At 38.1% G+C, this 25,376-nt stretch overlaps 3 protein-coding genes across 6 annotated transcripts in view; 1 reads left to right on the top strand and 2 right to left on the bottom strand.

Annotated features, from left to right (window-relative positions):
* LOC125979688 (WD repeat-containing protein 7) overlaps positions 1 to 4,707 on the bottom strand; it is a 39,178-nt gene extending 34,471 nt beyond the window's left edge. Inside the window, exons 1-10 of the mRNA XM_049738173.1 lie at positions 4,532 to 4,707; positions 3,132 to 3,303; positions 2,054 to 2,160; positions 1,896 to 1,974; positions 1,508 to 1,682; positions 993 to 1,069; positions 785 to 904; positions 537 to 682; positions 307 to 406; positions 80 to 227 (exon numbers count right to left, since the gene is read on the bottom strand). Coding sequence (XP_049594130.1) covers positions 80 to 227; positions 307 to 406; positions 537 to 682; positions 785 to 904; positions 993 to 1,069; positions 1,508 to 1,682; positions 1,896 to 1,974; positions 2,054 to 2,160; positions 3,132 to 3,290 — 1,111 coding nt within the window. The 5' untranslated portion in view covers positions 3,291 to 3,303; positions 4,532 to 4,707. The remainder of the gene's footprint in view (positions 1 to 79; positions 228 to 306; positions 407 to 536; positions 683 to 784; positions 905 to 992; positions 1,070 to 1,507; positions 1,683 to 1,895; positions 1,975 to 2,053; positions 2,161 to 3,131; positions 3,304 to 4,531) is intronic.
* A 561-nt stretch (positions 4,708 to 5,268) lies between these two features.
* On the bottom strand, positions 5,269 to 8,253 carry txnl1 (thioredoxin-like 1). The gene is made up of 8 exons (XM_049738187.2): positions 7,972 to 8,253; positions 7,123 to 7,219; positions 6,669 to 6,842; positions 6,421 to 6,543; positions 6,143 to 6,212; positions 5,824 to 5,996; positions 5,604 to 5,708; positions 5,269 to 5,520 (listed from the first exon to the last, which is right to left on the bottom strand). Exons 1-8 carry the CDS (start codon positions 8,067 to 8,069, stop codon positions 5,491 to 5,493), a joined length of 870 nt encoding a protein of 289 aa, XP_049594144.1. The 5' UTR covers positions 8,070 to 8,253; the 3' UTR covers positions 5,269 to 5,490.
* A 766-nt stretch (positions 8,254 to 9,019) lies between these two features.
* On the top strand, positions 9,020 to 24,654 carry atp8b1 (ATPase phospholipid transporting 8B1). Of its 4 annotated transcripts, XM_049738175.2 has the most exons (31): positions 9,034 to 9,188; positions 10,155 to 10,218; positions 13,700 to 13,884; positions 14,148 to 14,245; positions 14,407 to 14,520; positions 14,672 to 14,770; positions 14,947 to 15,008; positions 15,310 to 15,382; positions 15,684 to 15,754; positions 15,815 to 15,897; positions 16,134 to 16,292; positions 16,652 to 16,740; positions 17,028 to 17,218; positions 17,529 to 17,613; positions 17,799 to 17,922; positions 17,999 to 18,042; positions 18,150 to 18,306; positions 18,434 to 18,622; positions 18,718 to 18,830; positions 19,152 to 19,316; positions 19,383 to 19,494; positions 19,624 to 19,699; positions 19,898 to 20,030; positions 20,270 to 20,398; positions 20,488 to 20,644; positions 21,267 to 21,490; positions 21,572 to 21,655; positions 22,069 to 22,314; positions 22,494 to 22,632; positions 23,204 to 23,334; positions 23,441 to 24,654. In XM_049738175.2, the coding sequence occupies exons 3-31, from the start codon at positions 13,719 to 13,721 to the stop codon at positions 23,669 to 23,671; spliced, it is 3,744 nt and encodes a 1,247-aa protein (XP_049594132.1). In that variant the 5' UTR covers positions 9,034 to 9,188; positions 10,155 to 10,218; positions 13,700 to 13,718; the 3' UTR covers positions 23,672 to 24,654. The 4 variants fall into 4 exon arrangements, with proteins under 4 accessions (XP_049594131.1, XP_049594134.1, XP_049594132.1 ...); XM_049738174.1 differs by lacking the exon at positions 10,155 to 10,218 and having other exon boundaries at positions 9,020 to 9,188; XM_049738177.2 differs by lacking the exon at positions 10,155 to 10,218 and having other exon boundaries at positions 9,032 to 9,185.
* Positions 24,655 to 25,376: the final 722 nt, after the last annotated feature.

Here is a 25,376-nt window from a genome sequence, read left to right as displayed (position 1 = left end):
GTTGTTTGGATGTGAACTCTCGCCCACTCTCATATATCTGCACGTTCAAGTGTAGTTTTGATGTCTCATTCGTCCTTACCTGCAGGAGTTGACAGTGGCCGTGGAGGCGAAGAGTCCGGGATGCTCCACAAAGACAGTCTGCCTGCAGAGTCTCCCTGGATCAGTAGCTTGTGGAAAGGCTCCCGTCGACCAAAAAAGAAGCAAGTCACAGGAGGACATATCAGGAGCTGGAAAGTAGCAGAAGTTAGAGACATGTGACCAATCAGACAATTAACTTGAGTTGATCAATAAAGCTCAATAACTGACCTGATTGTCTGTTAGATTCTCTATGGTGTAGATCAATGGCGGGACTGAGCCTTCTTTTTTGCCCACATCACTTCGGAAATGCACACTAGCAGGGAGACAGCTGGAAAAACAGATGGAGATTAAAATAAAAAGGGAGGTAAAAATTGTTTTTATCTATAGTGGTCTTTTATGCGATTTTCTGGTCGACGATGATGTAGATGATGATGAAGTTGGGTTAATTGCAAATATACCTGGCTGGTAAGTTATAGATGTGACTGCAGCCGTCTTCAGTCCAGATGATGACTTTGTCTGCTGCAATGAACTCTCCTCCAGCCCAGGCCTTGTCATTGTCACTGGCCACGGAGCAGAGCAGTGAATAGTCTCCTGCATCAAAAACCTGACCAACAAAAAGATATTTGGGATTTGATTTAAGGCTAAATGGTGTTTTTCCTCCACTAATCCGCATGATCAACACTTTGTTTAGAGGGGCATCTCTTACCCTCCAGAACTTGGAGCAGACCACCAGCAGGCTGCTCTGAGTGAACGTACAGAAGGAAATACTCCGACAACCCTGACAGTAAATGGGTTTGGACTCTTCTTCAAACACCGGGTCCAGGTCCTGAGAGTATGTTTTTCATGAATATATATATGTTTTTGTAAACATAAAATAAGGGATTTCCACTTTCTGAATGAACAATCACGCCTACCTGCATCCTGTTGACCTCTGCTGTGATGATCCAGACTTTTAAAATGCCTGTTACTGCCACTGCCACAACTGTGTCCTCTGGAGAAAAAAACTCAATCAGCCATCATGCAAGTTTGGATCTTTATAAAGATACAACCAATGTGTAGTACTATAATTTTAATCTGCTGTGTAAATTAAATTTTTGCAAGCAAATTAAATCAATTACCAACAGTCCGAGTAAACATTTGCAAATGATGACCAATTACAAACATTAGAAAATGTAGTTCAAGGAAGTGTTACAATCAAAAACAAATTTTGCATGATTAAAGTGCAAAGTCTTGCAACACAAATAGAGTAAGCAGAAAGTAAAACCACCTGCCGAATACACCGAATACATATTAAACAGATTAAACAGAAGACAGCTACTTATTTGAACACCTCTCCGTAACCTTATAAAAAAACACTGCAAGTTCGCACAGATATTTCATTCAGGACAAAATGATATAGTATAATAATAAGTGAATAGTATCTTTAAACCTTGTGTGCGGTGTGATCGGATAATACTCATGGAGCTGATCCAGTCTGGGGAGATTTTGGACACCAGCGAATATAACACCTCCAGACTGGTGGCATCTACCACAAGAATCTCTGGGTAGTGACCATGACAGAGGAGGCGACCTTCTCGCTGAGTACTGATAGTGAACTGATAGAACTAGACAATCACAGAGGAAAAGTCACAGGAAAAAAAAACAGAACAAAAGATGAAGAAATGGAAGGCATCTCATTAATGATTGTTATTTCAACACTAGCGCATTCCATGCTATTTTTGTGATATGAGAATTTAATAGTAACTGTTAGAAAGAGACTTATCTTTGAATGTTTGTCTATTTAGACAATAGACAATGCGTATTATAAATGCATTTACCTGTATGCCGGTGTGAGCACAAGCCAGTTTTGTAAATTCAATACAGCGACCATCATTTACATCCCATAAGCACATCTCCCTGGAGACAAAACAAACAAACAAATAAACAAATAAATAAATAAATAAATATAATAATAATAATAATAATAAATACTCACCCACTCTCTGACGCACTGACAATGTACTGTTTATCACTGCAGGCGCTCGCTTTAGACAGACACGTGATGGAGGCCGTATGACCAAACAACATGGCCCTGGGACAAATCTGACGAAATGGAAACAAAGACAATTAAACCTGTAAGCAGCAAGGAATGGCTTAAATCCAGCATGATTGCAGGGCTAACGAAGGTCTGGCTTTGTAGCGAAAGACCGCTTGCAAACAAATAGATTTTGAAGGAAATGTGAGTCTCTAGGGCACAGGTGTCAAACTCAAGGCCCGGTTGGCCAGATACGGCCCGCCACATCATTTTACGTGGCCCGCGAATCCAAATTGTGCATCAAATTCATGTGTCATTACTAGAATTGCAAATTGTCTTCACTTTTAATATCTTTTTTTTTTTTTTAATATTTGACTAGTCTGATTTGAAAACAAGTTATTTGTCAGTTTGTTTTGTAGCTTTTACTGTATATAATATGAGGTGCTCATACATTTATTTGGGTTGACAGTCATAATGGCCCTCCGAAAGAAGCTATGACTACAATGCGGCTCGTGAAAAAATTGAGTTTGACACCCCTGCTCTAGGGGGATATTTTGATAAATTTCTGTCAGTAGGACACACCACTGAAACAACATTGACTCAACTCGTTCCGAGTATGTGTTAATCTGGGTGCCCATTCTGGCTAACAGCAATGACTGCTACGATGGTATGGACACAATCTTGTTCCAAAAATCATTGATTAAAATCAGTAGCTTGCCGTATGTCCACGGTTTTGTATAATACACCTAGTTTGAATTTGAAATTGTAACCAAATGAATCTTTTGAAGGAGTACCTCAATGTACAACACCCATTATCTCTTGCTATTGTGGTTGTATGCTTGATGAGATGCTAATAATACAGCTTTGCTCAACATTTGATTTTGGGTCACTACATTATTGGAGTTTTTGCAAAAAGAGAGCAATTTTGAGTCAATAATTTGCATCGTCTATGACCGTGGTTCTCGATCGTTGTCACCCATGGAGCAGATTTCCCTACCAAACAACAGAGAAAGAATAAAGTATGTGATGTTATCACTACCTCCAGCTCCGGTGTCATGTCCCAAAGGCATATCTGTCCGTCATGGCAACCAGTGATGATTGTGCCAAAGTCGTCCATCACCAACAGGCTGCTGATACAGTGGGTTGGAGCGGTGCGGCCCCATAGTACAATAGGTAGAACCAGGTTGTTCCCTGACATTGTGCTGGATTGTCTGGTAGAGTTGAGTTGAAACGAATGTTAGTAAACACACAAAAAGTATAAATAAATTGCACATTTCAAAGAACTGTCCAACAAATATATGCTGATCAATGGATATTTTCACTACACTATGGAAGATTGCCCAAAATAAAACTACTTGTAAACACATACATCATATTCAGAGGATTTTATCATTATAGACAACTAGCATTCAATAATTAAAAGGGTTCGTGAACACAAAAAAAAGCTTGACATTGTCACATTTGTTTTGGGGGAGTGAAGTACAGTAATCCCTCGTTTTTCGCGGATAATTGGTTTAAAAAATCACCCGCGATAAGTGAAATCCGCGAAGTACGGTCACCAACAAGAAGTACTGGGTAGGCTAACGAGTTAGCAGAAAGATGCTAATTTGCGATCGTGCTAACACGCGAAAACGGACTTCTAAAGGAATGTAAACAAACATTTGGAGCAATACTACATTGTCCTAAAATTTAGACACATGTTTCCTCAATATAGAAGCTTTATTTTGACTTTTAAATGTTTTTTTTTAATTTTGGAAAAAGAAAAAGCCGCGATGTAGTGAAGCCTCGGTAAACGAAACGCGAAGTAGCGAGGGATCACTGTATACACAGAAAACATACACACCACTGTCACCACCACCAGCAACACTAATAACAGTGCTATTATGTGCTGTCAGTGACATGATCATGTTCAGTTGCATGCAGGAATTATTAACAATAGTCATCGTATTTCCGTTATAGAAATACACATTGATCGCTCACTTAATTTGCGCATACATATAAAGCGAGTTATAGCTCCCAAAGAGATAGCATGCAGCAGCACGACCACAAATTCAAGAGGGTTTGTTGAAGTGACGTACCGTCAGTTCAATTTAGTTTGCGCAATACTCGTTACATATGTATTGCATCCATTGACTCGGATAGAAATTAGAATTATGTTTAATCAGAGGAATGTTGATGACAGAATAATTGAGTGGCAGTAGTAATCAATGAAGTGCAGCTAAGGCAGAAGTGCATATTAAAGGGATGTCGTAAGTGATTCAATCCACTACACCACTCCATTTTCATTGCCCCCTTATTTATGCGTTTTATACAAACAACAGCTGATCGGCTACAAAGATGCTACGCCGCACTGAAGCCAAACTGTTATGTCGGGACTTCCGGGTTGCTAAAGCGCAGCTCATAGGATAAAATGTAGCGCTTAAGGTCGTGGATACGCACCCAAAACAACAGATCACTGGTGCATCTCCTTCGTATTGAATTAAGGCAAAAAGATCTCAGTCGGTAATAAATAAAAACGAAAAAAATCGCTGCTTGTTTTGAGCTTTTAGCTCTGGCAATCCTTTGCGTGACGGTCAGTCAGATGATCACGAGACATAGTTAGGCTAAGAACCCAAACGCATCCGGATGTTTATTTCAAAATAAAAGTGCACAGCTTGCGTCATTGAGTTCTTGTCCTCCACTGTGTGTTATTACTTTTTTTTAAACCAAGTAAAGTATGTTTGATGAGTGGAGTTCAGTCGTACTTCAGTTTTTACTTTCTATACGTTTTTGAACAGCTCGTTTTGTGTGCACTGAAACATTTTGGTATCAGTTTGTTTCTTTAAGTGCAGTGTAATGATCAAAATGTGCATAACGTTTCAGTGGTTTATAATAATTTTAAATATATTTTTTTAACAAAACTACCTCTTATTTTGGTGGTACTATATATATTTCCAAACGTATTTGATTAAAAAATATCTTTAATACCCGCCCAATATTATTAACAACAAAATCAGAACACATTGTTTTAATGCAGTTTTGCTCCTGTGATAAATATTTTGATATTCCATCATTAATTTCAACATGTTACATTTTTTTCTGAACTTGTACTAGGATCCATAAAGGATCTGCCTAACTAAAGGATCTACAAGCTCTTGCATCATGAAGAGTTGCCAGAAAATCAGAAAAGACACACATGCCTTTGCAAAAGGACTGTTTTATTTACAGGATTTTTAATTTGAATTACAATACAAATGTTTATAGACTGAGAGTCCCCAGACACTGATAATTCTTTAATTCACGAGTTGAGGAGTGTGAGTGCGTCTTTGTGTGGTATGTGTCGATGTCTGCATGAAGTGTGGCAGCTTTGGCAAAGGGAAAAGTCCTTTAAAATATCAGCAGCCTCCTCTTTCCTACCATCAGTGACTCTCTCCTTTCTTTCCCACAACCTGCATGAATAGACCATTCATTTATTACTAAAGATTTTACACAATTTTACACAATTGCTCTATTTGTTGTGATAGAAACATACCCTTTTGAAGTCATTCATGTTGGTGGCCTGTACTGGAGTACCAATGAATGTCAAGTAGTTTATTTTTGTTGTCTCCTCATCTCCTTGGTTTGATTTGATGAACAACTGGTGAATGGGTGGAAAAAAAGACAAATATATACTGGAAATGCATTTTTCTAGTGAAGTGGGAATGATTGTGTTTATATCAAGCTTCAGTAAGACATAGTGTTCTGATTCTTACCGTTACACTCTGCACATTCTGAAACTTGACATAGCGCAGTGGAATGATTCCATCGTCTTTGTAGTCTTCCTCCGCCAGTTCCAGAGTTTGGGTGGCTTCGTTTCGCTCTGCATCGTCGAAACCCATCGAGCGTGGGAGATTGATGAATATCTTCACCACTTTAGGGGACTGGGCTGGTACACAGACAAGGCATACAACATTTAGCATGGGTGGAAAAATGATGAATAGACAGAAAAGAAGGCAAATAGTTCTCTGAAAATATTGTTTAACATTCTTGAGGATAGTACAATTGACTGGAGATCAGTACAAACATACTCACCAAAGTCTGAGGACTGCAACTTCATGGAGAAGAGCTTCACAGGCTGGTTGAAGGCAATAGTTATCAGCAACTGCAAAAAACAGAGTGATCATTCAAATATTACCACGTCCTTATAGCGGTCACATCAACACAAAAACCAGAGCAACAGGTTAAATTCACATTGTCCGGATATTAACCAAAACCGGCCATCGACAAGCAATGATGGCCGGTTTTGGTTAATACCCGGAGAATGTGAAATTAACCTGTTGCTCTGGTTTGTTTTCGGTTAGGGTTCTTACCTGTTCATCACAATCTGACTCCAGGTAGGACGAGTCTTTCAGTAAGCAGTTGTCAAAGCCACAGTCATCGCTCTCGTTGAGGCATTCACAGCCGGCTTTGTTGACAAAAGGCATGAGGTCCATCTGGAACCAAAATAACGTACTATACTGCATTTTAGCTTTATTTGGAAAGTCAGCATAAAAGCCGGCAATAATGGTGCAACTTTGCGATGAAATAGTTCATATGTGACAAAACGATGCCCACTTACATATCCCTTTGGAATGTCAGAGTCCTCGCTGTTTCCTGGATCGTTCTCTGTAAGCTGTTTGATTTTGTCCTCAAGACCCGCTGCATCTGCTCCTTGATACTGGTCGACCCGATCCCTGTTCCTGAAGAATAAGAACGTCGGTGTGGCTGATATGTTGTTGGATTCCTTTGTTGTCTAGGAAAGAGAGAGTATGTGAGTTGACAAATGTCAGAATTCACAATACATGTGAAAACTTCATCTAGTATAAAATGTAATTATTTAATGTGTGAACATCACAGATTAAAAGAAAAAAAATCAAACAAATTTCTAGGTTGGATGAGGTGTGAAGAGAAAGAATTTTACAGATTCAATGTTTGCAAACCACATCTCTTTTGCTATTTCAATCTGGAGGGAATTATTTAATCATTTTAAGAAATTATGCACCATAAATGGGTGTGTTTGAGATCAGACTGACCGGACAGACATGGACATCAACTTCAAGGAAGACAACCTGGGGATACTTATTACTCAACATGTTGAACGCTGGAGCTATTCTGACACATGGCCGGCACCTGAGGGGCAAGCAGAACATATTATTAACATGCTGTAGTCACAAAGAAGTACTCAAGTGAATGTTGATGACTATAAACTCACTTAATACAATAAAATATCTATCTTGCATGTACCAGAACTACATTTTGTTACAAACTAAATAAAGTTGTACTCTTTGGAATGCATCCTAGTCTAGATATGAGTATCTGACTAATGTGACCAGTTAAATTATTATTACTCTTATTATTATTTCTCTCAAAACTAGAGTTTGGGTCATTGCTGATTAAGTGACCAAAATATGCAGTCAATTCTCATCATGAAATCAAGAAGTTAAATATTGAACACGTATAATATGGCAGAATGACTGATTGGCAAATACGCGAGATAATTACCAAGTGTCAAAATACTGGACAACTAAAGCAAATTTGACAATTTCGTAGAGTCCATGCCTTTTAAGTGGTGACCAACAATCTGATGTTCTATTCTCTATATACATTATACATTATTAGCCATTATATTATATTTCACAATGTCCCAAAGACAAGTGACCGAACGTAATAGTGCAATGTCATTGTAAGCAACTCAGCTAGAAAAGCTAACATTAGCATAATGCTAACCAATAGATACATCATACATGTTTTTAGTTTTCGGATACAGATCTACACCGTTAATGGCATTTCTTCTAAACAGTAAATGCTGACCATTCGTGAACAAGGGGTCTGTGTTAAAGACACATAGCTGATTGTAGGACGGACTCCAACGTGGGTCTTACCCGGCCATTGTGAACTTTACCACCGCGAGCCTCGAGCCGGCGGCCGCTAGCTCCGGTAGAAATTCCGGATCACTCCCAATCACTTTAACACCGACCATGGTAGAATTGCAGACGATGGAGCAAGTGTGGTCTTTTGACTGCCGATATATTCCTGAAAGAAGACAACTGTGTTTGACTATTATAACTAATATTGTTGTGTTTTTAGCTTTGCACAAGTAGCTCAAATTGGCTGTCTATTTTTCAGGAACACTCCAGACAGGGCAAGCGAATCAACACGTCACTTTCTGATTGACCAATAGGAGTGGGGAAAGGCGCGGCTTGTTTTTTCGCCGTCGCACATTCACGTTCGTATTACCGCCACCTTCAGCATTGGAGTGTGAACACAACAAATCAGTACATTTATTTCGGCTTGATAAGACTTGTAACTGTGTTTTTCTTGCACCTTCAGCTATTATTAGGGTAAAAAAAACAACTATATAAACATTATATTATTTAACGGACTGGGAAAGTGATTTATAAAACAGATTTGTACAGTGGTCATTAATATCCAATGTTTCCCACTATTTTATGTATAACATTGGTCAAAACAATTCTGTGACTTGGTTTAAGTTTGGCATGTATGCATGTTTTTGTTTATAATCGATAGACTCAAAGGCAAATATGCAGAAGCGTGGAACTACCAATGTGGAGTAAACATAATTTTTAATGCAAGTACGGTCAAACGTATTTGCAAGTACGTCTGTTTTTCAACATTAAATGTAGAGTTTACAAACTGATTTGTAAAGCTCACATATTTTACAATACTTATTCTCAATGAAGATTTTAATTAAGAATATTAATTTAATCACTCGTATACCACGTGATGTGTCAAGCACACCTTGTCAGGACCTGCCTGCCCGGTGCTCACTTCTGAGGAGGCCGATCTTGCCGTCCCTGAATGCCACACTGCTTTCCCCCCTGCACGGAGCAAACGTGTGTTTGTGTGTGCATGGGTGCATGTGGTGTGTGGTACGTGTCAAACCGGTCGCGTGGGTTGGTGAGGGCCGGGCAGGTAGTTGCGTGTGGGAGGAGGACGGGCGGGGTGCGGTGGAGCTTCTTCAAACAGGAACAAGGAACAAATGGTTCATGGTGTGGTGACAGAGCGGTCGGACCCACACATAAAGAGCTGGATTCTTTAATTTTTTAATTTCTTACCACTCATCAGTAAAGAACACGTTGTAAGTATAAGTTTATTCTAATCATAGACCGTCTTACTCGGTCAAGGTTCAGTTTGTTGTTGGAGACTTCTTAAAGGGAGTGTCAGTGCTTCCACCTGAGCGATTACTCTTCCATTCACATTTGTTTTCTGTCAAAATTATATGGGTTTTGTTTAACTGTGTCCAAAATATATTTTAGCTCTATCAGAATTGTGCAGTTGTAATTGAGCCAAAATCAAACAGTTCAAATTCCATTATCACATTTCAAGCCACAAATGTGCTTTCCAACAAACAATACCTATATTTTTTGGGTTGACCTTGCGATAAAGACACGCACAGGCCTAATATCCTAATATTTTATAGGATAAACAAAATCAAACAATGCACAATTTAGGAAGTAAACAATAGTGTTGTAGTTTGCAGTGATGCTTCATATAAGATGAATTTGGTTACTTTTATCTACTTGATACAAGCAAACTTTTCTAGATGGTCACAGTGTGATGCTGTACACCACCACTACAGAATGCAACTACAGTAAATAAACAAATTACTGATTAAAACCATCTGAAAAAGCAGAATTTTATTTCTGTCCATTTTCTTTATACTTTTGTTGCCATGTGTCTATTTACAAACTGCACATACAATGTGAGATCAATAAATATTTTGACCTTTTGTATTACTTAGACATCTGAGAATAATCCTCAAATCATTTCACCCAAATAGTGATTTTTTTTTAAGTGAAGGTTGAATTGGAATTACTGATGAATTCCACTTTAACAGGAACACATAGGCCCTTACATTACTATCCCTTACAATATATGAACAAAACTTTGGCGATCAGAACCTTACGTTTCCCCCTGAATTCTGATTCTTCCTCCTACTAAAACATATCGGCCATTTTTTATTAACCAGATTCAACAACTTGGAGAAGGCCATTTTTTCTTTCACCATGACTGTGCCCTAGAACTCAAAGGTTATTTTTTTTAGTTTGGTGTGGACGACTTTGGAAAGGACCCTGACGTCAATTCCGTCAAACACTGTTTGGAACCAGGTGAGCCAGGTTAAATGCCGATGACATCACAAATAGTTCTGTGGATGACTAGACATAACTTCCCACGCTGTCCCAAACATCTTGTAGCAAGACAGTGTAATCAGCAATCAGAATCTCTTAAAACAGCACAGACCACACCAAAAATAGCTTTACAGTACATATTTCGAAAGATTTAATCTTCACTTGGTGAAGCCCTTTAACGCTGCCTCACTGTTTACCTTAAACAAGCAATGAGCCAAAGTTTTGATTGGGGAAATACTCTGTCTTCTTCAAAGCGCTCACATTGATGATTTATGACTACAAGAATGTGAAGGGACTGTTGGAAAGAATTAAATCATTAAAAGATAAATCATGAGAAATATCAATATTTTTCTATTTATTTTTAAATTAAATTTAGTTGAATTCATTGACAGTATTTCCTGTATATTCCAAAGACAACCCAATTACCGAATCACCACCAGGGATGGAGACGAGCTAAGTTAATGTTCAACGTTTTACAATTCAACTGCCACCCAGAAATTGGGCAGCGACAAAAAAAAAAAAAATAGTCCTTTATGTTGAATAAATTGTTGATCCGCCTTGTAGTAATTAGGGCAAGATTAATTTCTCTGTAAGGCTGTAACCTTATTTAAACTCAAGTTTACTATTTTCTGCCATCTAAAGTCAACATAAACAAATTAACAAATTAATTATTTGAGTCCAAATTCATTATAACTGACAATTCCATGGCTTGATTGAGTTTTATAACTGAAATAGACCTCTGTAAATAAAGAACTTATTTTTTGAGTTGAGTTGAGTATGAATATGCATAGTAATTTATTGGTGCTATGCACGAGAGATAAGCCAGCATGGGGTCTCTGTGGACTGGCGTTAAGTGGATTTCATTAGTTTAAGTCCTGCTGTGCCAACTGCTGGAGAATCTCAATTATGATTTGAGTCCAAGTCAATAGCTTTCATTTGATGCCATCATTCAATTGCCTGTTGTCACCTTCTCAAGTGTATGACTTAAAGATGCAGCGATTTTTCCAGGCTTACATAAATTGGCAACACATTGGACAGGATTTGGTTCATAAATCCTCCTTAGAAAAAAAAACCTTTCATCTTCTGAAATGAGTAAATCAGAATTTGTATTTACTAAAATATAAGGTGACTAAACCAGTCATAAAAGGTAAGATTAAAAATAAGATAAAATATTATGTTGAATTACTCTTTCAAATATGGGAAAGAAGAAAGCTCCAAATATTAAAATGTTGTCTGTGACGGTCTGGACCAATCTCCATCCGAAAACCTTTTTGTTTGATGAGCTTTTCATTCCAAGCCAATTGTTGACTTTATTATCAGGCACTTGTTCTGTCATGTACATGCGGTTGCTTTAAATTGTTGACATGCTTGTGAATACACAAGACAGATGGTTTGAAAGCAGAGTGAGGGAGTCCATCCTATCTGCACATCAAAATTGAAAAACAGTTTCTAAAAAAGCAAGAAGAGAATCTATGCCCTACACACAATGCTGTCCTTTCATCCCTTTGACGATAATTCACTAAATTAGCCTCTAATACAAAATAAATACTAAACAAGCAACTGCTCACGCTTGTAGCGCAGATTTGAAAGTTATTTATTTACAACACTTGCAAAGGAACCTCAGGTGCTGCAGCGATGGTGAGTTGTGCGTCGCCCTCATGGACAGATTAGTGTCAGTTGTCACTGGACAGATGCCTTAGGAAACCACAGACACACAAACCATGGAGACCTATCATTATGGAACCCTATCACTTGAGAAATCATCGACTTTTATTTGCTGTTCTATGATTCCATTATTATTGAGTCATTGATACGGTAGAATGGAATTGATATATGATCTAAACGCAATTTGTGCATATATCTGCCCGTATGTTTGTTTTTGAACTTCTATCTTGTATTGTTTTGTTTCATAGTTGGGTGCCATTATGTTGCATGACAGCTGGCGACCAATCCATTCTATTTTTATTTGCTCTATCTTTTTTGCCACTAATAGTGTTGACGTCCCTTTTTTTTTTGGGTGTACTTCACCTTACCCGTCTGAGCAAGAGCTGAGACGACCCCCCCCCCCCCCCACCCACCCACCCACCCACACACACATACTCTCAGGTTTCACTGTCGTCACCCACTCAGTAGATCACTTACCCCGCCCTCCCTCATTGTTTCCATAGTTACATCCCTTAGCCAGATACCAGCAAACCTGTTTTCTGAGTCAGGTGATGCCACCAATGAAGTAATTTTATGTTTTAGATGTTCCTTAAAATTATTGTCTATCAGTCATAAACAATCCCGTTAAACTGCACCTAGGTCAGTTTTCCAATAATTAAATTCATCAACTTTTTGTACACCACAACAACATGCTGCTTCACATTTGCTTGTGCAGCTGCATGGTGTTTTTGCATTGTCACTCCTGGAAGGAAATAGTATTCATAGTCTGATGGCACAGTACATTCTGAAAAAGAAATTTGAGACCGCCAATGAAAACAAGTCATGTAACATTAATGCCATTCTATTTTCATTTCTTTGTTTTTTGTTTTTTTAAATCACATTCAATTGTTGATGTGCTTTACGAGTTGACGTAACAACCGTGCGGGAAGATTGTTTTGTCCTCACGAATGGTATGTTGTTTAACTGGATGATGACAGGGGCTTGATTTAAAAATAACGTGCATTTTTGAATCAAGATTGTCCGTCTCAGTTGCCATACTGAACACGAATGAAGGTGCAAGTATTTTGCCATGAAAAGAAAACAGGCCACCCTCTAGTCAGTTCCATAGTCCAATTATAACACCCATGTGTCAATCTGTTATGATGTTGAGCAGGGCTTATCAATAACTAAGTCTGCGGCAACATAGCACCAAAAGTTGTCAGCAGCTATGATCTACTGCAGGGGTGTCAAACTCATTTTTTTCACGGGCCGCATTGTAGTCATAGCTTCTTTCGGAGGGCCATTATGACTGTCAACCCAAATAAATGTATGAGCACCCCATATTATATAGAGTAAAAGCTGCAAAACACACTGACAAATAACTCGTTTTCAAATCAGATGAGTAAAAACTGGTAAAATATTAAAAAAAAAAGATTATTAAAAGTGAAGACAATTTGCAATTCTAGTAATGACACGAATTTAATGCACAATTTGTCTTCGCAGGCCACATAAAATGATGTGGCGGGCCATTTCTGGCCCTTGGGCCTTGAGTTTGACACCTGTGATCTACTGTCTGCTTACAAGCTTTTCTTTCGCAATGAACCACATGTCTACGCCTCGCTAAAGCAATAGTACATCTGTGTGGATGGATGAGACAGCTTACCAATCAAACCCATCTCCCCGCTCTTGTTTTCAATCCCAACCTACTTTTTGAATGAAAATGAAATTGAGTACCTGTTGCAATTAATTACTCTTATTTACCAGGAGCATAACAGCGTCTAGTATTGTAAAATCTGAATCCTTTTTTGTTTCTCAGAGATACTTGCGGCGTCAAAATGACGACGCGCCAGGCTGGCACCCACGGGTCTATGAGGCCCGACGATGAGGTCATGCCATACAGTGATGATGAGACGGACGATGAGCTGGATATGAGCACAGATGAGGAAGAAGAAGAACCGGTGCCAGGAGCCCCACCTCCCCCTGTGGAAGTTAGACCCACTGGTGAGACCATCCGTTCTCTGCCTGACCGCCACGAGCAGGATATACAATAAATTATGCTAATAAATTATTTTTTCCAAGTTATAGATATAATAATGTGGCTATGCTTTGATTGTACTTATTACATGTAGTAAGTACAAAAATGATACACTGCGTATTGAGTATGAGGGAGTATTGCTTAATTTTAAGTAGTTGGGACAATTTTTTGCAAAAGTGACGTAAGGAGTAACACAAACATTATTAATATACTCTCTTTTTTTTTTAAGAAATTGGCTGGAAGGTGAAAGCCAATGACCGAGGCTTCCACCACCTGCCAGAATTTGAAAAAAAAGTATTCCTGTGCATCAAGAAGAGCAGATACTCTGTAAGTGCACAAACCACGATACAACATGAAACAAAATGATTTGTCTAATTGTCCACATGATATGTTTATGGTACTCAAACCATCATGTAAATCTCACTGGTGCAAGGTCATAAAAATTATTGTCGTCACTGTTGTATCATTTTAGATATTTCTTCTTTCAGGGGAATGCCATCAAGACGTATAAATACAATGTCTTCACGTTCCTTCCCCTCAACTTGTACGAGCAGTTTAAGAGGGTTGCCAACGTCTACTTTTTGGCTCTGCTCATTCTACAGGTACAATTTCCGTGCCTCGTCAGTGGCCAAAAAATTCCAATAGATTATAAAATAAAACAATAGCATGCGAGAAGTAGTCTTAGCATTTATCTTATAATCGAATTGTCACTATAAATTGTCAATTAATCAAATATACAATTTGTTTTCTTAGAGTATTCCACAAGTTACAACTCTACCTTGGTACACCACCTTGATCCCTCTGGTTGTGGTTCTGGGAGTAACTGCCATCAAAGACCTGGTGGACGATCTTGTAAGAAAAGCAACCTACTGTCAGCATCCTGCGCTTACTGAAACAATATGGAATTTAACATTTATATAATATATATGTATGTGTTTAAATGGCAGCAAATAATTCAGATGCTATTTGATAGTCAATATATCGACTTAGCTAAAATCACGTTCCCTCTTGCTTGATTTACCTTTCAGGCTCGACACAAGATGGACAAGGAGATTAATAATAGGAAATGTGAGGTTCTGCTGGATGGCAGGTCAGAACTTGTTCATGTTAATTTGGCTTTTTTTTTTTTTTTTTTTTTTTGGGGGGGTGAATTTTGAAGTAAACTGCACTATTAATCAAAAGAGCTTGCCTTAAATTGTTTTAGTTCTGTTCAATTTTTAAGACTACCAGTTTCTTGTTTGTCATTTCATGATATAATTTTTCCATGTGGAGGAAAAATAAACAAATATCTCATTTTATATATTACCTTTTTTCCTCATTTAAGACTAAAACGAGCTTTTCTTTATTGTATTGACAAATTGCGACAATATTAAGTTATATTCATTGCTCAGGTTTCAAGAGTCAAAGTGGAGACACATCGAGGTTGGAGATGTCATTCGCTTGAAGAAAAATGATTTCATTCCGGTATGTGTAATTTGCTCATAGGCATAAATGTGAGTGTGATTGTTTGTCTATATTTGGCCTGCAATTTGCATTGGTATTATTTCTTGAGCTTGTGTTAACCAATAAGTAAGGTCTGAGTCACAATGCTACAGTTGTAATACAAATAATTAAACAAACAAACTAAATAAATCAACAACGCATATTCTATTTAACCCATTTTACTTTATCTGCTCACAATTCAAATGGGCTCTGACTGTGTTGTACAGGCATGTTGTATGACTTGTCCAGTGTGTCAGATAATATTGTTTGTTTTGTGTTACAGGCGGACATATTGCTTTTGTCGAGTTCAAACCCAAACAGCCTTTGCTATGTGGAAACAGCAGAGCTTGATGGGTGAGGCCCCTATTTGTATCTTTTATCAAAATAAATTAAATAATTTTTTTTCCTTTTCAGAGAAACTAACCTAAAGTTTAAGCTGGGACTTCGAGTAACTGATGAAAGACTGCAGGAGGAACGTCAAATGGCTCAGTTTGATGGTATACTGTGTAACTTGTATCTGTTTTGAATGTCAATTCATGAACTCATAAGTAATACAAATGATTTTAACGATAAAAATGTTTTTTAAAAATAAGAATATCTACTTTTTTATTAGGATACATGCAAATAATGTTAGAGAGCTGTAGGATGTTTATTTCTTTTTAAATTAGTAATTAATTATTTGGACTATTAATAATTATTTGGACTATTTATCTCGACCCCATCTCTTTTATAGCTTTGATTGAGTGTGAGGAGCCCAATAACCGTCTGGATAAATTCACTGGGGTGATGCACTGGAAGAGAGAACGCTATCCACTGGACCTGGACAACATGCTGCTACGAGGCTGCAAAGTCAGGAACACTGAAGAATGTCATGGACTTGTCATCTTTGCAGGTTCGAATGTTGGTTTGTGTTCTTTTGAAGAGTCAACTTAGCAGCGAAGTCGCCAATAGCAAGCACTAATAGCACTAGTACTATTTATTGAGCCATAAAATGTCTCCCAAAAAACAATGACAGATAATTTTAAAGAAGTACTTCTGTATCCCAATATAGAATTTTCTTTAAAATTGCATTAAATTCATGGCAATTTTCATTTCTTCTAATGTCTTCTTTCTAGTTCCTGATCATACAGTCACAAAAGTCTTGAGTACCGATACATTGAAATAAGGCTAGTATCGGCATAGCTACTGATACCTGGTATCGATCGGTCCTGTCCCTTCCATATTTCTTACGTTTTCCTTTTTCCTCTGAAGGTGCTGACACAAAAATCATGAGAAATGGTGGAAAATCAAGGTTCAAGAGGACCAAGATTGATGAGCTGATGAACTATATGGTCTACACTGTGAGTTAAACTTAAATAAACTGTAATCATCTGATTTTATGATTTGATACATAGAGACACGGTGTGCTGTGTATAGATTAGCATAGTTATTGATTAATTGATGAAACAAGCGTGTGGTTTTATCATTGATTTATGGTCTTGAGGCCACTGAGGCATAATAACATAAGTGTCATTCATTTGAATGCTTCCCTAAACCTTATATGGAGATGCAGTTTCATGGTCATCAGGTTGTCCTTATTAGAAGTGTGTGTTAAAAATGTGATTTTTTTGTCTTGACAACTCGATAGATCTTTGTTCTCCTGATCCTGGTGGCAGCGGGACTTGCCATTGGTCACAGCTTCTGGTATGAGGAAATTGGGTCCAAGGCCTGGTATTTGTATGATGGGAGAGAGGACGGTACCTCCTATAGAGGATTCCTCAGCTTCTGGGGCTACCTCATTGTTCTGAACACCATGGTACCGATTTCACTCTATGTCAGGTTAGTAAAAGGAATAATCCCTTATCTGAATCTGTTGATACTGATAAATATCAATAATAATAATATTTAAGAGTTTTGTTGTGGTAACAAGATAACAGAAAATTGTGAAATTGAGTTTCTGTTTGTGTTGCTACAGTGCTACCCGTACAATCTATCACAGTTAATCGATGATTTTTTTAGGAAGTATTTTATTGAATAATTATCTTGTTTTTTTTTATTTCAAATTGATAAGCTCTGAAGTAAATTATTGTTTATCTAAAAGGTCACCATTCCAATGTGTCAAAGTGTTCTTTCATTGCTTTGTGTTTAGTGTGGAGGTGATCCGTCTAGGCCAGAGTAAATTTATCAACTGGGACCTGCAGATGTACTACGCAGAGAAAGATACACCAGCAAAGGTACATTGGGAATGCATAAAACATATCGGGACATTGTTTTCTTACAGTAGGTGTAGCCTGAAAGTTTACTCTGACTTCAATTATTTAAGTATGGCGAAGGTTTGGAATGACTCTTTGCTTTTGGGATTAGTCCCCTTCTTGTGAGATTCAATAGTGACTATCCCTTCTGATGCAATTCTCGACAGGCTCGAACCACCACCCTGAATGAGCAGCTTGGACAGATTGAATACATCTTCTCAGACAAGACGGGAACACTGACACAAAACATTATGCAGTTCAAAAAGTGCACTATCGCTGGGCGCAGCTATGGTAAAGTTTCAACTTATTATATCGACTTTTTGTTTTGAAATTATATTGCATTGAAATTTTGCTTTATTCATAACAGGTGACCCAACCACTGCTGAGGGAGTGCGTCTGGATCGCGGAAAGGTAATACTGAAAAACATCAGTTTCTAATTTTCTTTAGTTCTATTTATTGGATCTCAGTGTCTAGAAAGAAAACGTATAGCACTTGTTAACCTCTTCTCTCCTAAAAGCCAGTGGACTGGAGCTGGAATCAGTATGCTGACAAAAAGTTCCAGTTTATGGACAATTCCCTTGTCGCCTGTTTGCGAGCCAAGAAGGATAAAGAGGCGATCGAGTTCTTCAGACTCCTCTCCCTTTGTCACACTGTCATGGTGGAAAACAAGGATGGTAATTATAACATATTAATGATGACTTAATTAATGATGATGATATTCATTTTAATTTGTGAAATCTAATCTATATGCAAGTGTTCTATGTCAAACTATTAACATGTAGTTTTTGTTCCCTCTTTTAGGTGAATTGGTGTACCAAGCAGCGTCCCCAGATGAGGGCGCATTGGTGACAGCAGCTCGGAACTTTGGCTTTGTTTTTCTTTCCCGAACTCAGGACACAATCACTATCAGAGAAATGGAACAGGAGAAAACCTTCGAGATGTTAGCGCTGCTCGACTTCAACTCCGACCGCAAACGCATGTCCATCATCTGTATGAGGACTCGCGCAAACAAATCATTTTGATCATCAATGTTGCACTAAGCAGAGAACGTTGAATCTAATGAAATTAATCTCTTGGTCTTCCAGTGAAGTTTCCAGATGGTCGTATTCGTCTATACTGCAAAGGAGCTGACACGGTCATCTACGAGCGACTTTCACCCAATTCCAAGCACAAGGAGTTAACTCAGATTGCTTTGGATGTGAGCTCATTTTGCTTAACTCAGAATTTTGGGCCTAGGGAGGTATCTAGGTGGCTTCGCAAAACAAACAGAAATTTACAAATCCCCCAAAATTCTTCAAAGAACACTAAACAATACTGTATGTTTCCTATAGGGGATGAGAATAAAATTCTGGAATAATAAAAATACTCACACTTATCTGGTCTGCCACCTGAGTGCTCCAAGCATATTTCAGATGGGAAGGGGTCAGTGCCCTCGCGGACCTCCCACTAGCTCCGCCAGTGATAGTAAATGCCCAAAATATCTCAAACGTTTTTGAACACTTTGCTATTTCCCCTGCAGAAATTTGCCAACGAGACCTTGCGAACACTTTGCTTGTGCTACAAAGACATCAGCAGTAGTGAGTATGAAGCCTGGTCCAGGAAACACATGGATGCTCAGGTCACCTTGAACAACAGAGATGCTGCCCTCGATCATGTGTATGAGATGATTGAGAAAAACCTTATGGTGGGTAGAAAATGCTTTGTTGTTTGAACCTTTTATCAGTATGTAAAACTTTGCATTTCTGTTCAGCTGATTGGGGCAACAGCCATTGAAGACAAACTGCAAGAAGGAGTACCGGAAACCATCGCTAAACTGGCACAGGCTGATATCAAGATCTGGGTTTTGACTGGAGATAAGAAAGGTACTAAAAACTCATGAGAACAAGCAATGAAAGATAATGAACAGATAATTATGCTAAAGTAATGAGTAAAAAAATAGTTTGAGTAGCAATTCACTGATTTCTGTATTTTGTTTTATTTCCTTCTTCCAGAAACTGCGGAGAATATTGGATATTCATGCTCCCTTTTGACGAATGACATGCACATTCATTATGGAGAGAATGTCAAGTGAGTCATGTTTTAAGGAATCTTCTTCTTGCATTTCTCTACAAACATCATCAAATAATAGCAAAATGTGAAGGATTCAATTATTGTAGTGTCAACTGTGTAAAAATATGCTTCAGAAGACTTGCTTGCTTGGTAAAGCATAGTTGTTAGGCCAGTGTCTCAGACTCATTGTCACTGGATTTATTTGTTTGTCATCAGTGAGAAGTTGAGTCTCCGTCAGGCTAAGCGAAGACACGAGCCTCCCACTGAGAGGCGAGGCAGAAAGAAACTTGCAGAGCCATTTTTCCCTGAACCAGGCAAAAATGCACTCATTATCACCGGAGGATGGCTGGTAATTTTTATTTTTATTGTTGATTTGTTTTAATTGTATATTCTCTTTTATTTTAATTCTCTCTTTAAGTGTTAGTCTTTAAAAGATACTGATGTACAAAAGATATATATGTTTTTGAAGTAATATTATGTAATAGTGAGTTGGTGCCAGGAAGAGAAAGAGTCACAGTACACTTAAATACAGGTGAAGAAGGTGATTTCAACATCCATTCAACTTGTACTTTGTTTTTACTTTCTCAGAACGAAATTCTGTACGAAAAGAAGAAAAAACGCCGCCGTTTGCGTCTTCGTCGTCTGGGAAAGCGGCCGCCTCACAACAACCCTCAGGATGGACAGCCAATGAACGAATGGGAGAAGGAGATGAGACAAGTAAAAAAGAATATTTTTAAAAAAAGCGAGAATGCCCAGTTGAGTTTCAATAAAATGATTTGATTGATGACATTTTTTTTTCTTACCAGATTGACTTTGTGGACATGGCCTGTGAGTGTGAATCAGTCATTTGCTGTCGGGTGACCCCAAAGCAGAAAGCTAATGTGGTCAGTTTGGTGAAGAAGTATAAGAAGGCAGTGACGCTGTCCATCGGTGATGGGGCCAATGATGTCAACATGATTAAGAGTATGTATGCCATCATGTATCTTCAACGTTTCATCATCACTGATCTTGCCCATACTCATGTTTATTTATTCAGCCTGACTTTGAATAGCAATTTTCTGTGAGTAATTAATGTTCCCTTAAAAGTTTTTAGTAATTACGTTTATTCATAGTTAAATCCCTAAATTATGCCGAAGCACTTTCATGAAATTTCAAGTGCTTAAAAACATCTTCGAACATTCCTAAAATTACACAAAACATTCAGTAGGCGGTAATTTTAGGCCATTAAAATAAAAGCATGCCAGTTGCCCCACACAGAAAATATGAAAATGTGCTTTCAGACTGTGAAAGAACTCATTATGAGCTTTCTTCAGACTTCATGTTCTGACTTTTTTTTTTTATCTTCAGTAGGTTCAGTATTATTATTATTATTATTATTAATAATAATATTATTATTATAAAAACGCTTAGTTTTTTCATGAACGCAGAATATGTTCCTTAAAAAAAACTACAAAAATATCCATTAATGAATGAATTTGCAAGTAGCGAACAATTACGTTGTGAGGATCCACTGTACATACAATTTCATGGCACACTTTCCTTTGCATCATCAACATCTTTTTTCCCCCATTTGCTGTTCCTCCAGCCGCAGATATCGGTGTTGGCATCAGTGGTCAAGAGGGGATGCAGGCTGTGATGTCCAGTGACTTTGCTTTTGCTCAGTTCCGTTACTTGCAGCGACTCCTGCTTGTGCACGGACGCTGGTCCTACATTCGAATGTGCAAGTTCCTTCGGTTCTTCTTCTTCAAGAACTTTGCTTTCACATTGGTCCATTTTTGGTACTCTTTCTTCAGCGGATACTCTGCACAGGTCAGAATCATGCCTTCCTGAACAATAAATGTGATCCTAGGCCCTGAATTATATTTCACTGTAATTGTTCTTTGTCTTTAGGTGGCCTATGAGGACTGGTTCATCACGCTCTACAATCTTTTTTACAGCAGCTTACCTGTTCTTCTAGTTGGACTCCTCGACCAGGTAAAAACAACCCTGTCATAGTCATACTTCAGCATGATATACTGACATCTGAAGGTTCAACTTTTATATTTCTATGCATTTTGTTTGTCTGAAATGAAATATTTACCCACCAAGCCGTACATTTCATCATACCGTTTGGAACCATAACCTAGTTTCCATTGTGGGGCGTGTCAGCTATGTAAATAGAATTACATCAAGTTAGCATGACTCAGCTTAACGCATGATTGAATTGAAGGTGTGCTACTGTACTGTTTGTGTTCTTCCCATTACATTCCTATTGACACACACACAAAAAATCTATTGTCAACAAATCCAGAAATTATCCGCTTTTAGGATGTATTATTTCAAATTGATTTGTGGCAAATCAATCTGTAGATCTATAAGTGATCCTCTTCCATTTCCATTTGCTGCAGGATGTTAATGACAGACTGAGCCTCAAATTTCCCAAGCTATATCAACCTGGTCAGCAAGGGACCTTGTTCAACTACAAAAACTTCTTCATCAGCTTGTTCCACGGCATCTTCGTCTCCCTCATTATCTTCTTCATTCCTTATGGAGCATTCCTGCAAACCATGGGGCAAGATGGAGAAGCGCCTTCAGATTACCAGTCTTTCGCCGTTGTCACCGCCTCATCACTGATTTTTACCGTCAACCTACAGGTTAGTCACTCACACAATGTCCGGATTGTTTAGCAAAATTAACTTTGACAGCAGAATTTATTGATGACGACCACTTGAATATCTACAATGACATTTCTGTCATTGAGAAATGTTTAGATACTTTTGCTCAGTGTTGTAACTGAAATAATATAAAATATTATCATTCTTGCTGCCTTTAGATCTCCCTGGATACCTCCTACTGGACCTTTGTCAACTGTTTTGCTGTTTTAGGAAGCATAGCCATCTATTTTGGCATTATGTTTGACTTGCACAGTGCTGGAATTCATGTCATCTTTCCTCGCCATTTTACCTTCACAGGTCAGTCAGTCATTTAGCGCCTTCTTTTCAGTGTCCCACCTCAGTTTAGTAAAAATGAATATACAGTAATCCCTCACTACGTCGCGGTTCGTTTATTGCGGTTTCACTACATTGTGGATTTTTTTTTCCAAATTAAAAAAACATTTAAAAGTCAAAATTAAACTTCTAAATTGAGGAATTATAGCACAAAACTCGCTCACATGCCAGCAGAAAGCAAGGAGTGCCCACACAATTGAAGTGCGTACACTTGTACATTTTTATAAAAAAAAAAATTATAATAACAAGAGCTCTAAAAACATATTCTGATGTTCTAATAATAAAATATGCACTTAAATGGTTTCATATACATTTATTGACACACAGATTAAAAAAAAAAAAATGTACAGATGAGAGGGTGACCGTACTTTGCGGATTTCACTTATCGCGGGTGATTTTTGGAACCAATTATCCGCGATAAACGAGGGATTACTGTATATGTGTCTGGATGCCATAATAGGAGCTCAAATAAAAAGTGCTCAAACTCAGATGTTATTTGTCACTAACCATGTTAACAAAATTCCATTTTATATAGGGGCAGCATCAAACGCTCTCCGCCAGCCTTACTTGTGGTTAACCATAATCCTCACAGTGGGAATCAGCTTGTTGCCAGTCATCTGCATCCAGTTCCTACATAAAGTTATCTATCCTTCCGTGGGAGATAAGGTAAGGTCAAATTTGTAGACCTTAAATGAAAAGAAAAATTGAGGGATTAGTTTGACCAATCAAAGTTGCCTGTGAGCTGGAGTTGAATAATTTCATATTTTTTCAGATCCAGAGAAATAGGAAGAGGTATGAGTTGGAAATGCAACATGAGGCAAATAAAAGGGCGCCACCCTTCCAACGTGGCGGACGTTCCCGCCGCTCTGGCTATGCCTTCTCCCACTCCCGAGGCTATGCAGACCTCATCGCCTCTGGGCGGAGCATTCGGAGACGCCCGGCGTCGCGGGTTAGGCCCCAGAGTGGCATCAGGGAGGTTTCTGAAAGAGCTGAGAACACTTGATGATTGGAGACTAGTGACAATATGCTGGGATTCCCTTTTCTGGGATCACCATCGAAGGGGACAACATCTGCGACAACACTGATGTCAAGACTGGAAACTCAGCATAGAAAAGACATTTAAGTTGAGGTATATTTTCAAATGGATGTTTAAGTGCTTTTGAAAGTGACATCACAAAAGAACCAAGGCACTTTTTCTGTCCTCTATGCACAGACTCTTATATGCTAAACCAAAGACAAACAACTGACATTTTTTGGTCATGCACCGACAGTGTGACTCCCAATGTCATTTATTTAACTCAGGATTTTAAAACCTAAAGCTTTATTTTTTAAGTTAGTTAACCTCACCCAACCCACCTTTCCCCCTTATCACCCCTGCCACATGGTTCCAGCTCCATCCTGTACTTGAAATTAACGTTTCTATCACATTTTATCTCCATAATTAATGATTTAATTGTTACATCTGTTTTTGTCTGTTGAAATTCTAAATTGATGCTCATTTTTTTTAACACACTTCGAAAATTTTATAATGAATTAAGGAGGGATGTTACTACGTCATATATGCAAGGTGGATTGTTGTCAAGTGTCACTTCATTTAATTTGTGAATATTACTCCTCTGCTGACTCAAGTGCCTGACAGTTCTCACAATCACTCATTTTGTAACTTCAAATGTAATTCAGTCCAAATCATATTTATCATGCCTAAAAAAAAATCCCAGAAGTAAAGAATCTTATACTTCCCCTTATTTCAAAATTTTTGCATCCTCGTGTGTAAGCATGCAAATATTTGTTTACATTAAATTGTCATTTCATTGGCCCTATAATTTATTTATCTGCCACACACATTTGAGCCAAAACTGAGACATTGTTGTTCTGTTACTGTTTGCAGATGTGTTTTTAACCTAATGATTAAGCCAGTGTGGTTGTTGGGTTGAGTTGATATTTTATCATAGTGTTGTTAATAAAAGTCAAGGGTATATGTATCAATGTGGAACTCTGTTTTCTTCTCATCTTCTTTTGTGTGTGAAATGTGTTTGTATTTCACTTAAAAGGGCCCTGACATTAAATCATCTATTTTTTAAGGTTTTTAATCATAAATATGTATCGCCCAGCATGAATAACTCTGGAAAGTTGTGGGAAGAATGACCCATAATTCCCTTGCCTATGAGTTTGTATGGAAAAATAACCCAAAAAAAACCCCACGACTCTGAAATCAGCTGTTTTCAGTTTGTGATGACACTAACCCCCGCCTTTTTCAATTTGTGATGCCACCTAACTCCACCCTCAATTTTTTAAATCTCTGCATCTGCCAAAGTTTCAACACAAAATACCATGCAGGTACAGCTGGAGAGCAACAGCATCTTTCTTCTCCTTACAGCTGACACACAGAAAGGCTCATGGTTGGACTTTATCCATTAAATATGCGCAAACTCCAAAAATGTGTTAGTTTGCAGACAACATTTTACAGACAATTGAGCAATTTAGGACAATGCAACTGTGGATTAGCAGAACATCTCTCCTCTGGGATTGATACCAACTCTCACTGTAACAGGAAGTTTGTTCAAGTAAGTCTATTGTCCTTCAGTATGTGATACAACATATTGTGACCTTTGAGTCATTTGCTTTGCATGTGGAACAGGTGAAGCAAAAAAAAAAAAAAAAAAGGAAGGCCTTGGCCATGCCTACCAAAATCCATTCATTTAATGCTA

Source organism: Syngnathus scovelli, chromosome 13 (genome assembly GCF_024217435.2).
Source record: "Syngnathus scovelli strain Florida chromosome 13, RoL_Ssco_1.2, whole genome shotgun sequence".
NCBI lineage: Eukaryota > Metazoa > Chordata > Actinopteri > Syngnathiformes > Syngnathidae > Syngnathus > Syngnathus scovelli.
Note: the sequence above shows the minus strand (reverse complement) of the source record. Positions and strands in the feature narration are given on the sequence as shown.

Excerpts from the sequence above, each read along its gene's own strand:
- atp8b1 (XM_049738174.1), top strand. The coding sequence starts at position 13,719 with ATGACGACGCGCCAGGCTGGCACCCACGGGTCTATGAGGCCCGACGAT. Across the intron at positions 18,623-18,717 it reads CAAACGCATGTCCATCATCT|TGAAGTTTCCAGATGGTCGT; the intron begins GTATGAGGACTC and ends TTGGTCTTCCAG. Across the intron at positions 20,031-20,269 it reads TTATCACCGGAGGATGGCTG|AACGAAATTCTGTACGAAAA; the intron begins GTAATTTTTATT and ends TTACTTTCTCAG.
- txnl1 (XM_049738187.2), bottom strand. The coding sequence starts at position 8,069 with ATGGTCGGTGTTAAAGTGATTGGGAGTGATCCGGAATTTCTACCGGAG. Across the intron at positions 5,997-6,142 it reads GTTGCAGTCCTCAGACTTTG|CCCAGTCCCCTAAAGTGGTG; the intron begins GTGAGTATGTTT and ends TCTGTGTACCAG. Across the intron at positions 5,521-5,603 it reads ACATGAATGACTTCAAAAGG|GTTGTGGGAAAGAAAGGAGA; the intron begins GTATGTTTCTAT and ends CTATTCATGCAG.